This window comes from Dasypus novemcinctus, chromosome 21 (genome assembly GCF_030445035.2).
Source record: "Dasypus novemcinctus isolate mDasNov1 chromosome 21, mDasNov1.1.hap2, whole genome shotgun sequence".
Lineage (NCBI taxonomy): Eukaryota > Metazoa > Chordata > Mammalia > Cingulata > Dasypodidae > Dasypus > Dasypus novemcinctus.
The window spans coordinates 68643598-68658655 of record NC_080693.1 but is presented as its reverse complement, the minus strand read 5'-3'; the positions used below and the strand labels follow the sequence as shown (position 1 = coordinate 68658655).

The 15058-nt window shown below is 38.1% G+C and overlaps 1 protein-coding gene across 8 annotated transcripts in view; it reads left to right on the top strand.

Moving 5' to 3' along the window:
* STRADA (STE20 related adaptor alpha) overlaps window positions 1-15058 on the top strand; it is a 49234-nt gene that overhangs the window by 16676 nt on the left and 17500 nt on the right. For 2 of the 8 annotated variants that reach the window (XM_004456793.5, XM_004456794.5), the window contains exons 2-4: window positions 2115-2194; window positions 4358-4415; window positions 6680-6708. In XM_004456793.5, coding sequence (XP_004456850.1) covers window positions 2159-2194; window positions 4358-4415; window positions 6680-6708 — 123 coding nt within the window. In that variant the 5' untranslated portion in view covers window positions 2115-2158. The remainder of the gene's footprint in view (window positions 1-2114; window positions 2195-4357; window positions 4416-6679; window positions 6709-15058) is intronic. The other 6 variants (XM_004456797.5, XM_012524524.4, XM_004456796.5 and 3 more) reach the window with 4 other exon arrangements.

Here is a 15058-nt window from a genome sequence, read left to right as displayed (position 1 = left end):
GGCCTCCTTGACCCGTGTGGAGCTGGCCCATGTGCAGTGCTGATGAGAGCAAGGAGTGCTGTGCCACGCAGGAGTGTCCCCCGCGTAGGGGAGCCCCACATGCAAGGAGTGCACCCTGTAAGGAGAGCTGCCCAGTGCGAAAGAAAGTGCAGCCTGCCCAAGAATGGCACTGCACACACGGAGAGCTGACACAACAAGATGACACAGCAAAAAGAAACACAGATTCCTGGTGCTGCTGATAAGGATAGAAGTGGTCACAGAAGAACACATAGCAAATGAACACAGAGAGCAGACAACTTGGGGGTGGGGGGAGAAATAAATAAAAAATAAATCTTAAAAGAAAAAAAAGAATGAGGATGGGGAAGTGGATGTGACTCAAGTGATAGGGCTCCTACCTACCACGTGGGACGCCCGTGGTTCAGTTCCTGGTGTCTCTTAAAGGTGACAGTGAGTTGGTGTGATGGGCAGGTGCAGTGAGCTGATGACACAACAAGAGACCCAAGAGGAAAAACATAAGGGGATAGGCAACAAAGCAGGGAATGGAGGTGCTTTAAGCAATTGGGCACCTCCCTCTGAAGGTCCTGGGTTCAGTTCTTGGGACCTCCTAAAGAAACAAAGAAGATGAACAGACACAGCAAGTGCAGACAGAAAGGGGGTGGGAAAAGATAAGTAAAAAATCTTAAAAAAAAAAAAAGAATGAGGATGATAAAAAGCAGGATACAACCAGAAGAAATAAAGATAATAGTTTCTGGGGAGAGACAGTAGGGGGTTGAATCAAGGGACTAGTATTTCTTAATACTATTTGACATTTTAAAATATGTACATGTATTATTTTTAAACTTTAAAGAAAGAAAAGGGTATAAAACAAACTTGCTTTTCTTCCCCCCTTCGAGATGGCTCTCTAGTCTGTTTACTTGTTTTTTGCTTGCTGTCTGTGCTTGTCTACCTTTTTTTTTCTTGTTATCTGTTTTTTGTTTTGTTTTTTTTTCTTTATAAGGCCTCAGAAACCAAACCCAGGACTTCCTTGTGGGAGGTGGGTGCTCAACTGCTTGAGCCACATCTGCTCCCTGCTTGCTTGTTTGTTTGCTCATTGTCTGTTCATTGTCTTGCCTGTTGTTTTTGCTCATTGTCTGCTAACTGTTGGTCATCTTTAGGAGGCACTTGGAACTGAACCTAGGATCTCCCATATTGGAGGGAGGCACCTAATTGCTTGAGCAACCTACATTCCCTGCTTTGTGTGTGTGTGTGAATCATTATGTTTTTTTCTTGTGTCTCTTGTTGCATCAACTTGCTGCGCCTGCTATTAACATCAGCTCACTGTCTTGCTTGTCCTCTCTAGGAGGCACTGGAAACCTCCACTCTCTGCTTTGTTGTAACTCTCATTATGTTCTTCTTCTTGTGTCTTTTGTTGTGTCATCTTGTTGCATCAGCTTGCTATGCCTGCCCATTGTGCCAGCTCACTGTCTTCTTTAGGAGGCACTGAACCAGAGAACTCATGTGTGGTAGGCAGGAGCTCAATCGCTTGAGCCACATTCACATCCCTCCCCTTGCTTTTCTTATAAAGATTGCAGTAAATCAGAATGTACTTGACCAAAGTAATCCAGGATTATCGTCATTGAAAGTTTCTCTACAGAAATCTTTAGGATCTAGTAATTTCCAGATCTAATACAGTACTTTGAATGATAGACCCTTACTAAATTTTTGTTAATCATGAAGAATTTCTTCTAAAAGATTTTGAGGGAAGCAGATGTAGCTCAAGTGATTTAGCTCCCACCTACCACACGGGAGGTCCCTGGTTCAGTTCCCGGTGCCTCCTAAAGAAGACAGAGAGCTGACATGATGGGCAGGCTTGGCAAGCTGATGCAACAAGATGACACAAAAAGTGATATGGGGAGGAAAGCATAATGAGAGACAAAACAAAGCAGGGAGTGGAGGTGGTGCCTCCCTCCCACATTGGAGGTTCCGGGTTTGGCTCCTGGTACCTCCTAAAGAAACAAGGAAGACAACAGACCAAGTGCAAACAATGAGGAGGGGGGCAGAATAAATAAAATAAATCTTAAAAAAAAGAATATAAAAGCTTTGACTAACTGAACATGTTTCTATTTCCCTTTTAGGTTTTAATTTTTGAAATTGAAGTAAGTCTACACATTAGGAACTCATGTCTTTTCTCGTAAGTAAACCAGAGCGGATTAGGGTGAGTGTTTCTATTCCTCTGCTTTTCCTATTTTTGTTTTCTGAAAAAGCATTGTTTTTTGGAAGATATTGTAGGTGGTTCTTTATGTGATGCTCAGAATCCTACAGTAGTGTGGGAGGTAGGAAGTAAGGCATGTATTTGCAGTTTCCTCTCCTGAGAAAAGAGCTTTTTGGCAGAGGATGATCAGATACCCAGATTATACCCACCTGCTTGTCTGATAGTGAAGAAACAAGAGGGTGGCTTATTTCATGAATAACAGTTATACAACAGCAAATGAGTTGATGTCCCTTTTCAATGTAGATAAGTAATACTAATGATTTCCTTTGTGTTTTTTATAGCTTTGTATGTTTTAAAAATCAGTATAAATTATCACTGGAACACTTTTTTTCTAAGTATATAATCTTGTTTTAATTGAAGACTTTTTGAACATGAAAATTTTTACTATACCTCAAAACGTCTTCAGCTAAAGTGACTTCAAGAACAAATACTAAAAATAAATAAATAAAAGAAGAGAATATAAAGAACAAATAATGGGAGCAGATGTGGCTCAAGCGGTTGAGCATCTGCCTCCCACTCAGGAGGTCCGAGGTTTGGTTCCCAGTGCCTCCTGAAAAAACGAACAACAAGCCAAACAAACAAAAAAACCACCTCAAGGAAGCCAGTGTGGCTCAGTGGTTGAGCCCCAGCTTCCCACATACAAGGTCTTGGGTTTAATCCTTAGCCCCTGATACCTCTAAAAAAAGAAAAAAAAGAACAAATACTGGATTTAGCTTCTTTTTCAGCTCCCATGATATAAAGAATATCTTCTTTTGTTTATTCTCAAGTACTAAATTTCTAAATGAATGGTAAATTATTTTAAAAATTTTATAATTAGGTGCTATTATGGATATACTACTCTCTTTAAATATTAAAGTGTGCATTATGTCTTGTGATGCAGTGTATATGATGTTTTATATTAAGTTTTTTATTTTTTATTTTTGAGGTATCAGGGCCAGGGATTGAACCTAAGACCTTGTATGTGGAAAGTTGGCACTCAGCCACTGAGCCACATCAGCTCCCCTGAGGTGGTTTTTCCATTTGTTTGCTTGTTGTTTGTTTTTTGTTTGTTTGTTTTTAGGAGGCACTGGGAACTGAACCAAGACCTCCCATCTGGAAAGCAGGCGCTTAACCACTTGAGCTACATCTGCTCCCATTATTTCTTTTTAATTTGGGAAAAAATTGATATAGAAAAGAACAGAGAATGTTATAGTTCCAATTCATAATCCATATTAGGCAACTTATTTCTGAATGTTCATCTTTTTTTCCTTATATTTATGTATATAAGAAACCATTTATATTGGAAAAAGTAAACTTCACCTCTCCTTAACCTGAATGCTATTCAATGGAAAGATTGCCCCCAAGCCAAACTTGAACACCAATCCTTAAGTGAAATACAATCTTGAGTCCATTTCTTGTGAATATGAGCTGCTTTTCTATTTCAGCCTAGCCTGATTCAGGTGAAACCAGAGGCGCTGATCAGTGTGATGGAAATGTAACACTTGTTTGAAATAGGCCAGTAAAGTGAACCATAGATTGCTCATGCTAGTTTGGCTCATGTGTTTAAACTTGGTAGAAAATGTAAGTGATATCTTTAGAAACCCTATAGTTGGATGAAAGAATAAATAGCTTGCTGTGTTTCATTTATAAGCTAAAAGAACCTTGTGAAAAACTAAGGTTTCATCCCCAATTTTTGTATTGTGAATTTCAATAATATTTTTCAAGTTGGCACTACTGATCCCAGGCATCTGTAATGGAGGCCCTTGAAATGAGTAGGATAGAACAGAACCAAAAGGAAGTTTTATTTATAGAAATGATGAAAACATTCTTGTCTTTTTGGGCTAGTATTGCTTATTTCTCATCTCTCAGAGTTAAGAATTAGTCATCAAATTAGGCAAAGAGGAATAGAGAAAGGAATTAAATATCTTTTAATTTAATAGTCTTGAAATTGTTTTCAGTTGATTTAAATCCAAGATTCTTTTCAGAATTTTTCCATAGAAATGTATCTAATGGTACTTTGTGATTCTTGTTTTGTAATTGTATTTTTGTTTTTCTATCTAATGGCTGATATCTAATTTGTTGTGGTTTGAGAGAAATACTAATTCTCTTTGGGGTTTTCCTCTTTAGCGGTGGGTCTCGGAAAAGTTCATTGTTGAGGGCTTAAGAGACTTGGAATTATTTGGAGGTAAGTACAGTGTGGCATTTAGCCATCACTTCAGGATAAATATTCTACTCTCTGTTGCTTAAATCGGTTTATAGAAATTGGCAATTTGAAGGGCAAGTATAAACTATAGTTGTTGGATATATTTGGCTTCTTTTTAACTCTGTGGTTTCCCAAACATTTGAGAACTAATCTGGCACTTGTTCTTGACCTGTCTTTATTGTTAGAGAGCCAGTATTTACTTAAAGACACATGTGTTTCATTTAAGTATTAGTCCAGTTGAAATACATATCCTTCAAAGAAAAAAATTAAGTGCTTACAAGTCTTTAGCCTTGAAGATTTTAAAAATAAAATTATAGTCAGGACCTACGTAGCAATGATATAAAAGTTCTGATTTTACTGATCAATCTAGTTTATTTGTATTTTCATGGTAGAAATTATGAGACTTAAGAAAACTGAGGAGAAGTATGTCAGGGCAAAAACGTTAAATCCCTATTGAGAAATATAAATGTTGATTTTAAAAGTAAAGTAGGTTTGCGACTTTGAGGTTTAACAGGTCCAGGCATTTGGCCATTTTCAACATGAGCATTTTTTTGAGAACGGTAATTTTAATTTGAGCAAAGAACATTCTTTCCTATAAAAATATTAATAGCCCCATTCTTTGTGACTGAGCTCCAAGGTACTCTCTCCGTCCTTAGGGTCCTATAACTAAAGGAACAGGTTATTAGATTGAGTGTGTTGGTTGACTGATCCAAAATGTCCCCAAATAGGCTTTAGTTATTGAAGCTTAAATTTGCTGGTTACAAGATGGTACCTATTAATTTATTTTCCCCAGGACCTCTCAGAGAACTTCTGGAGTAGTAGTATGTGTAAACTTTGTCAAAGTATTTTCTTTTAAATGAATGAGAGTTTAGAAAAATGATGGGTACTTTTTGTTTTAGTTATAAAGAATAAAAATTATCTACAGGGTAAAGGAAGAATTGCTGGAACAAAAAATACTATATTTTGGTCCTATTCTCATTTTCTTCTGATCATTAGTGATGTTTAAAAGTAAACATAAGCAATGATAAAAATTGATTTGGAAGTCCTGTTTACAGTGAATTATTTACAGATATTCCAGTACTTGTAAATGGAATTAATTGGTTTTGGTTTTAGATTCTTGAGTGTAGAATCTATGGCTGTCATTTGACAGTGCCTTATTCTCTGATTTGAAGAGAGTGAAGTGGTTGTTCTATACATTGTTTTACAGTTTGATTAAGTCTGTATTACCAAGTTTTTACAACTTGGATTTGCCTTTTTCTCTGGAGGACTTTGTTAGATTTCCCTTAATTTAGTCACTTAGCTTTTTAACTTTGACAAATTGACTATTTTAAACAACTGCCTCTGCCATTTGTGTACCAGAAAACTGATGTCCAAGGCAAAAAGAAGTTCCTAGTATGATAAATTGAGGCCAGTTTACTCTCCTTTGTAGCAAATATCTAGCCATACAGTTAGGTGCCCTAATATACCTTAGGTGAAAACATTTTCCTTGGCACCGGGACTTAATGCTATGAGTTTGTTAGTTTAAGATATTTGGAAATGTGTAATTAGCTCCATACTTTACAGTTAAAAATCTTCAATTATCATCACTTCTAAAGAATGGAGAAAATCAGAAGATACAAAATTTGTCTGATTTAAGAGCAGAAAGTTATTTCAGTTTTCCTTTGCTTTGTTCGTTTACACCAAGAGTAGTGGAGTTCCCAAAAACCTTGTTTTATTTGCATTCAAATAGAATGTATATGACTTGGGAGAGTCAAATTGGATAATAGTTGCCCTCATATAAGTATTGTTACATTAAAACTTTTTTAAAAACCTGTTTTCTACCCCCTCTATTCCTTGGGAAATGGCCAACTATCTTTTAACTTTATAACGAATTTTTTGTTCACCAAGTGTAAGACTCTGATTATATGAAAATAACATTGTTTGCCCATGAAAAGGAAAGGTATGATCAGAGCTATGCCCAGTAGAGAATATCCATGTAGTAGTAACCTTGCCAAGTTTTGAAGAGGTATAAATTTCTGTTGTGTTTGAAACTCTGTGTCTCTGCCCCAATTTTACTTTGGATCTGTGTGTTTGAGTCTGTGCATGTACGAGTGTATGTGTGGCACTGCAGGCACTTTTTGCTATAATGACTCTTAAGTGGTTTGTATTAATAAATGTACTTCTAAGTGCAATAATTGCTGTTTCTGAATGTGGGTGTGTCTTCTGCTAAAAAAACAAAATGTCAACAATCAATTTCTCTACTCCAGAGCAGCCTCCGGGTGACACTCGGAGAAAAGTAAGTGACTTTCTAGGCTCTAGCAAATTGGTTGTTGCATGGAGATGACTTCTTATGGAATTTTGTGTGTTTTGTTGGCTTATCATTTTCTGTTTCTGCTTATCTGTCATTGGGCTTTATTTGTAGTGTAATTCTTTTTATTTGTGAAGATCCAGGTTTCACCCTGGAAACATTGTGATATGTAGTTTGAAAACTGAAAAATTCCCCTCCCCAATTACCAACAACCCACCACCCCCTCACCCATTCCTAAAAAAAAAGTTCCAACAGTCTAAAACGTGTTTATCTTTTAGTGGCTGATTCTACTGAATTTCCCATTGTTAGCCTATTAATAATAGGTAGCAATCCACAGAGATATTAGAGAGATTTCAGTCTAGATTATAAAGCAGGGCCTCAAATCTGCTGCCTTAAAAGCAAAACCAAAAATTTAAAAGCATCAAACAAACTTTCCCCTTGGCAAAAGCTGCAGAGCTCTTGCCCTATTTCCTACTCTTCTAGTTCATTTCACCTAAGTAAATAATACCACATGTGTACAGTGCACCAAGCTATTTTTGATAATGTGATGAATCAGTCTTATAAAGAGAGAGGATAAGAACCATTTTCTAAGTAGACTTTGTACTCTTTCATATTAACAGATTTTTGCTCCTTTTGCACACAGCCCCGAGGTTGAGTAAAAGATGATCCTTGACTAGGAGTTTCTCTTTAAGAAAAGCTTTGGCTGCAATGATTTAATCTGCTAGTCAGGAGCACTTGTCTATCAGATTTAAATATTTTCCATTCAGGAGACCGAAAAAGTTCTCTACATTATCAATTAGATATTTTTCCAGACCATAATGCCAATTGTATGTAGGTTTTATATTTTCAAAGCTCTCAGTGTTATACCAAACGTTATCCTGTGTGAAACCTGTGGGTGGTTGAATGTGTTTTTTGGTAGCATTTCATAAATATTATCATTGTATGCTTTATTTTGTTTTAAATTCTTTAAACAGAGTTTTCATTTTATGGTCATTTCTAGTTATGAGTAACTTTTATGTATTTTTCACATGGTTCAAAATTAATGAAATGCTTTTAGTGGTGAGGGAAACGAAGAAAAACACATTGGTGGTATTAGTTTCTTTCTCAGGATTATTTGAGATCATGTATTAAAACATGGCTAAAACTATGTCATGCTATGTTTAAAGAGAATCGGCTCGATATTTCATTCTTTTCACTTCAATTTTGACCCTTTCTTAATCTGAAACAATATAATGAACTAACCTGTCATGACAGTATCAGACCAGACTTGTCCTTTTGTTTGTTTTTTCCCTAAATGAAGGGGTTTCTTTCTCCCCCAAACACACACTTTCTGTCTTTTTTATATACTTTTTTTTTAAGATTTATTTATTTATTTATTTCTCTCCCCTTCCCCCTGCCCCACTTGTCTGTTCTCTGTGTCTATTTGCTGCATGTTCTTCTTTGTCTGCTTCTGTTGTCAGCGGCATGGGAATCTGTGTTTCTTTTTCTTGCGTCATCTTGTTGTATATAAGCTCTCCGTGTGTGCAGCACCATTCCTGGGCAGGCTGAACTTTCTTTTGTGCTGGGCAGTTCTCCTTACAGGGTGCACTCCTTGCGCATAGGGCTTCCCTATGTGAGGGACATCCCTGCATGGCAGGGCACTCCTTGCGTGCATCAGCACTGCACATGGGTCAAGGAGGCCCGAGGTTTGAACCGCGGACCTCCCATGTGGTAGATGGACGCCCTAACCACTGGGCCAAGTCTGCTTCCCTATATACTTCTTGTTGATATTCAAGTTGTAGACAAAGATGTCTTCACAGTAAAAGACTTAAAGTCTAATCAAGAAAAACTTACTGGTGGGTTGATTGAAAATACTCTCTTATGGATTACACCTGACAGACTACTGTATTTGCACTCTTAGTTAAAAAGAAACATCTTTGAAAAGGTTTTTTGTTTGTTTGTTTTGTTTTGTTACTTTAAAACTACCATACAATAAAAGTTTTAAGTAATCAGCAGAGACATATAACAGACAGTGAATTCAGATCTCATTTTCTAGATCATTTCCAGTGAGCTGGGTACAGGGTGGGAAAAGAGTCATAGCAGCCACTAGACTAGTTCATTTAATGCAATTCTAGATTGCCCGTGAACTAATATTCCCAATTACCTAAAGCATTTTATTTTTAAAACCAAATACTTCTGAGTAGTTAATTGTACTCAGCAAAGATAGTAGAAATTTTTGTCAAATTACTAACTTGGGAGTCATGTTTATAGTTTAATAAATCATTCTGTATAACAACACTGTGCCTTTGGCATATAGCCTAGTAAAGACTGTGTCTTACACGTATTCCTGTCAGAGAGGAGAGGACATAGATAATAAAAAAATATCTATCTGTAGTTTTTCCAAAGGGAGTTACTTAAAGTACATATAATCAATATTTTAATCTCTGGACTCAGCTGTACCTCGTAGTATCTTTTACAAATTTGAAAAATGTTATTGGGTTTGCTGGAGATCAGAGGACAGAAGACCTTCAAGTACAAAGTAGTCTAGATTTGCTTCTCATGGAGTCCATATTGTTACTTGCTAAAAATGCAGTACTTCTTATATGCAAGGAGCAGAGTCTGATCTGTAGAGTACCCCTAGAGACAGGGGATCTAGTGATGTTGTATGAGGGCTGGCATTTTCAGGATAGGTCATTACATTGAACCCTATTTTAAAGGAACTCACTGGTACATTTACTGTACCTTCCTCTTCAGCCCAGAGGAATGACAAGGCTGTGGGCAAAACAACCTCTTCAATTCAAGCTTTGCATAAATGCCTCATTTTTAAACAAGTATGTGCCAGCATTGTTCTAGGTATGGGGGAATACATTAGTGAAAGAGGCAGACAAGGTGTCTGCCCTCATGGAGCTTGCATTCAAGTGGAGGAGAAAGGCAAAATACATAAAGTTCAATGAGAATTCTGTGAAGAAAGTAAAGCAAGACGATATAATAAAGTGACTAGGAGTCTTCTTTACTTTGGATGAACTGACTCTTATCTGAAGAGATGACGTTTAAGTTGAGATCTCGATGCCAAGAAGGGAGACAGCAATGAAAAGAGGGTGGAGGTGGGGGAGGAGTAGGACCTAGAGTATTCCAAACAGAGGACAGCTAGTACAAATCTCCTAAGGCTGGAACATGCTTGTTTGTGTCCATAAAAGGTAGCCAGGGAGGGAAGAGTGGTATGGGATGAGGACATGGTCAGGGGCTGAATTGTATGGATCTGTATAGGCCAGAGTAGGAAGTTTGGGTCTGAAGGCCAACCCTTGAGTTTTATGTTAATTGGTGGCATTGTTTTACTGAGGAGTAAATTGATACTTGAGAAAATAGGATTTACAGAGCAAAAATACGTTCAGTGGGAGGGAGGTAGGAAGTTAAGAAGATGGGACTTTTCAAAATGAAATTAGATGCAGCTTGTAACTTCTCAACAAATGGAGAATTGCCATTTCAGAGCTACTGCTTCAGGCTTTTTTACCAAATCTCTGTTCCTTCTGCTCGTTCTGTCCCTTGGTTCTATGTCTCTCACAGGGCATCTTGAATTACCTGGCATGTACCACCCAGGATCTTAAAATTGCTCTGAAGACAAGATAGTTCAAGAAATTACAGTGACGACGAAATGATCCTAAAGTTTGTTATCAGAGCATCTGAAAACAGATACATGTAAAAACCACAAGCAAACCAACCTTAACTGTTGATTTCAAACTGAACTCAGGATTCCCTCTTTCCTCCATTTTCTCTGCCTCATCTTACTTGCTGAGTAGGAGAGTGGCCAAAAAGTAGGCAGCAGCAGAGGGGTAAGAAGGGTGGAATTCACACTAATTGAACACTTGTTATACACCTGGTAGCACTAAGCTCTTTATATATTTTATCTTAATTAATAGTCACAACAGCCCTGTGAGGTAGGAATTATTCCACTGATAAGATAACAGAGGTCCCAAGATGTTTGAATGACTTGTCCAGGCAACAGAGCAAGTGATAGATCTGAGTTCAAATTCTTCCTGTTTGGCTCCTAAACCTCTATGGCCTTTGTGTCGTACCATGTATTTTACTTAAAGCACCATTTTCCAAGTCATCTTTCCCAAAAATGTAATAGGTATTAGGCATAAAGGGTTCCCTGGAGAAGTAACTTTGGAAAATGCTGGGATAAATAAAGTTAAAACAAGTTTCTTTATTACAACACTTCTCAAAGCCTTGAATATGTGAGTATCCCTTGTGTTTCTTCATGAGAGAGAGTATGCTACCGTTAATTGGACTTGGAAGCTTTTTTTCTTAAGGATGATCTGCCCCCAGTTGCTGTTCTGTAGGGCCTACTTTGGGGAAATCCTGCACTAGAGGAATTCAGAAGAAAAGTGGACTAGAGACAGGAAGAGTCATTCCACCTTGGGGGGAAAAAACTCAAATGGCCAATAAATGATGAAAAAAATGCTCAGTGTCATTGGTAAGCAGGAAGATGTAAATTGAACCACAATGAGATTGGCAAAATTAAAGTTAAAAATACCTAGTGTTGGAGAAAAGGCAGATTAATAGGAACACACATATATTGCTGGTGGGAGTGTAAATTGGCATAACCATTCTGGCATTGTTTTGTACAGTTGATCGTTCATATGCTCTGTGACCCAACAATTCTATTCCTGGATATAAACTTTAGAATCACTGGCTCATGTGCATCAGGAGTCACATTCAAACACATTTACAGTACCACAGTTCATAACAGTAGAAAGCTGAAAAATAACCCAAAGGCCCATCAACTTTGGAATGGGTGAGCTACAGTTAAATGCAACCATACTGATGAATCTTAGAAATATAAAACAGATAATTAAATTAGAAATGGACCATGATTGCTAACAGGGCTCACTTTTGCTTGACTAGGTTCCTTTTATTTTTATTTTGTCTTAAAAAAATTTTTATTAAAGTGTATCACTCATATGTAAACATACATAAACAATAAGCATGTAGTAATAATTGTGAACTTAAAAAAAAAACATACATAATATCATACAAGGCTTTCATACCTCACCCTACCACTAATATCTTGCATTGTTGTGAAACGTTTTTAATGATTAAAGAGGATCCTCAAAATATTACTACTAACCAAAGTATCTTACATTTGGTGTATTTTTCCCCAACCCCCCTATTATTATTATCATTTTTATATCATTTATACATGAACATACATAAACAAAAAGTGTATAATAAAAATTGTGAACTTAACAAAGCAGACATGCATAATACCATACAGGGGTCCCATACATCAACCCACCACCAACACCTTGCATTGTTGTGGGACATTTGCTACAAATTATGAAAGAATATTGTCAAAATCTTACTACTAAATATAGTCCATATCTTAAGTTTGGTGTATTTTTCTCCCAACCCACCCTTTTATTATGATTTTTAAATACATTTTTATGACAGAAGTTGTGCACTTACAAAACAGTCATACACATGTGCACAATTACCATACAACACCCCTCTATTAACATACCACACTGTGGTGAAACATTTGTTACAAATTATAAGATAATATCACACTATTACCAGGTCCCTAGTGTACATTTGGCACACTTTTCCCATACCCCCTCCATTATCAACACAGTACATCTTTGGCATAGATACATGAATATTACATTATTACTGTTAACCACAGTCCATAGGTCACTCCAGTTACATGTTTCCCATGCTTCTCCATATTCCCACCACTTTGCCATAGTGAGGTACATCTGCTCTAGCTCACAAAGGATACTCTTGAATCTGTATCATCACCCACAACTCTCATCCACCCACAATTCTCATCCACTTCTGAGTTTACTGTGTTATTCAGTCCCTAGATTATTCTCTAACTTTCTTTCAATTGACATTTACATCCCTAGACTACCTTTTTCAGCCACATTCCAATTTATAAACCAGCTGTTACTCACTATAATGTGTTACCATCAACTCTATACATTCCATACCTTTACAGTAAAGTTAATTAAAAATTCTACATACATTAAGCATCAGTAGTCCATCTCAGTCCTCTTTTTTTTCCAAAGAGTTATTTATTTATTTCTCTCCTCTCTCCCCCCCCCACCCTGGTTGTCTGTTCTCTGTGTCTATTTGATGCATCTCTTTTTTTTTAAGATTTATTTCTCTCCCCCTCCTCTCCTCCCCACCCCACCCTGCCCTGCCCTGCCCCAGTTGTCTGTTCTCTGTGTCTATTCGCTGCGTGTTCTTCTTTGTCTGCTTCTGTTGTTGTCAGTGGCATGGGAATCTGTGTTTCTTTTTGTTGCGTCATCTTGTTATGTCAGCTCTCCGTGTGTGCGGTGCCATTCCTGGGCAGGCTGAACTTTCTTTTGCACTGGGCAGCTCTCCTTACGGGGCGCACTCCTTGCTCGTGGGGCTCCCCTACACAGGGGACACCCCTGCATGGCACGGCACTCCTTGCACGCATCAGCACTGCGCGTGTGCCAGTTCCACACGGGTCAAGGAGGCCCGGGGTTTGAACCTTGGACTTCCCATGTGGTAGACAGATGCCCTAACCACTGGGCCAAGTCCTCTTTCCTCCCACCAGGTCTTGAAGATATTTTCCTAAATTTTCTTCTAGAAGCTTTATGGTTCTTGCTTTTGTATTTAGGTTTTTGATCCATCTTTAATTTTTGCATAAGGTATGAGATAGGGGTCCTCTTACTTTTCTGGCTGTGGATATCCTGTTCTCTCAGCACTATTTTTTGAATGGACTGTTCTGCCTGAGTTGGGTGGGTTTGACAGACTTGTCAAAAATCACTTGACCCTAGATATGAGGGTATTTTTCTGAAACATCAGTTAGATTCCATTGGTTTATGTGTCTGTCTTTATGTCAGTATCATGCTGTTTTTAGCACTGTAGCTAGGTAACATGATTTAAAGTCCAGAAGTAAGAGTCCTCCAACTTCACTTTTCCTTTTTAAGATGTTTCTGGTTATTTGGGACCCCTTAGCCTTTGGAATAAATTTTATAATTGTGTTTTCCATTTATTTATTTTATTTTATTTTTTCCTTTTGTTTAAAAAATGCGTGAAGTGGATTTGGCTCAACTGATAGAGCGTCTGCCTACCATTTGGGAGGTCCAGGGTTCAAACCCAGGACCTCCTGACCCATGTGGTGAGCTGGCCCACGCGCAATGCTGATGTGTGCAAGGAGTGCCATGCCATGCAGGGGTGTCCCCCGCATAGGGGAGCCCCACGCGCAAAGAGTGCACCCTGCAAGGAGAGCCAACCTGCACGACAAAATAAAAAGTGCAGCCTGCCCAGGAGTAGTGCCACACACACTGAGAGCTGATGCAGCAAAAAGAGACAGATTCCCTGTGCTACTGACAAGAATAAAAGCAGACACAGAAGAACACATAGCAAATGGACACAGAGAGCAGACAGTGGGGGTGGGGTAGAGAAAAAAAATCTTAAAAAAAAATGCTGGTGAAATTTTAATGGAATTGCATTGAATCTCTATATCAATTTGGGTAGAATTGACATCTTAATTATATTTAGTCTTCCAGTCTATGAGCATGGAATGTTCTTTCAATTATTGAGATCTTTTAAAATTTCTTTTAACAATACATTGTAATTTTCTGAATACAAGTACTTTACATCATTAGTTAAGTTTAGTCCTAAATATTTGATTCTTTTAGTTGCTATTGTCAATGGAATTTTTTCCCTGACTTCCTCTTCAGATTGCACATTACTTGTGTCTTTTATTTTTTTTATTTTTTATTTTTTAATTTTTAAAAAGATTTTTATTTTTATTTATTTATTCCTCTCCCCTTCCCCCATGCCCCGGTTGTCTGTTCTCTGTCTATTTGCTGCGTCTTCTTCTTTGACTGCTTCTGTTGTTGTCAGCAGCACGGGAATCTGTTCCTCTTTTTGTTGCGTCATCTTGTTGTGTCAGCTCTCCGTGTGGGCGGCGCCATTCTTAGGCAGGCTGCACTTTCTTTCGCGGTGAGCGGCTCTCCTTATGGGGCGCACTCCTTGCGTGTGGGGCTCCTCTACGCAGTGGATACCCCTGCATGGCACAGCATTCCTTGCACGCATCAACACTGCGCATGGGCCAGCTGCACACGGTTCAGGGAGGCCTCGGGTTTGAACCGCGGTCCTCCCATGTGATAGACGGACGCCCTAACCACTGGGCCAAGTCCGCTTCCCACTAGTGTCTTTTAAAGTCTATTTCATCTGATATAAGTATAGCTATTCTGGCTTTTTGTTTTGTTTTGTATTGTTTTTTGTTACTGCATGTGTGGAATATCTTTTTCCAGCCTTTCACTTTCAATCTTTTGGTATCCTTGGGTCTAAGGTGAGTCTTGCAGACAGTATATAG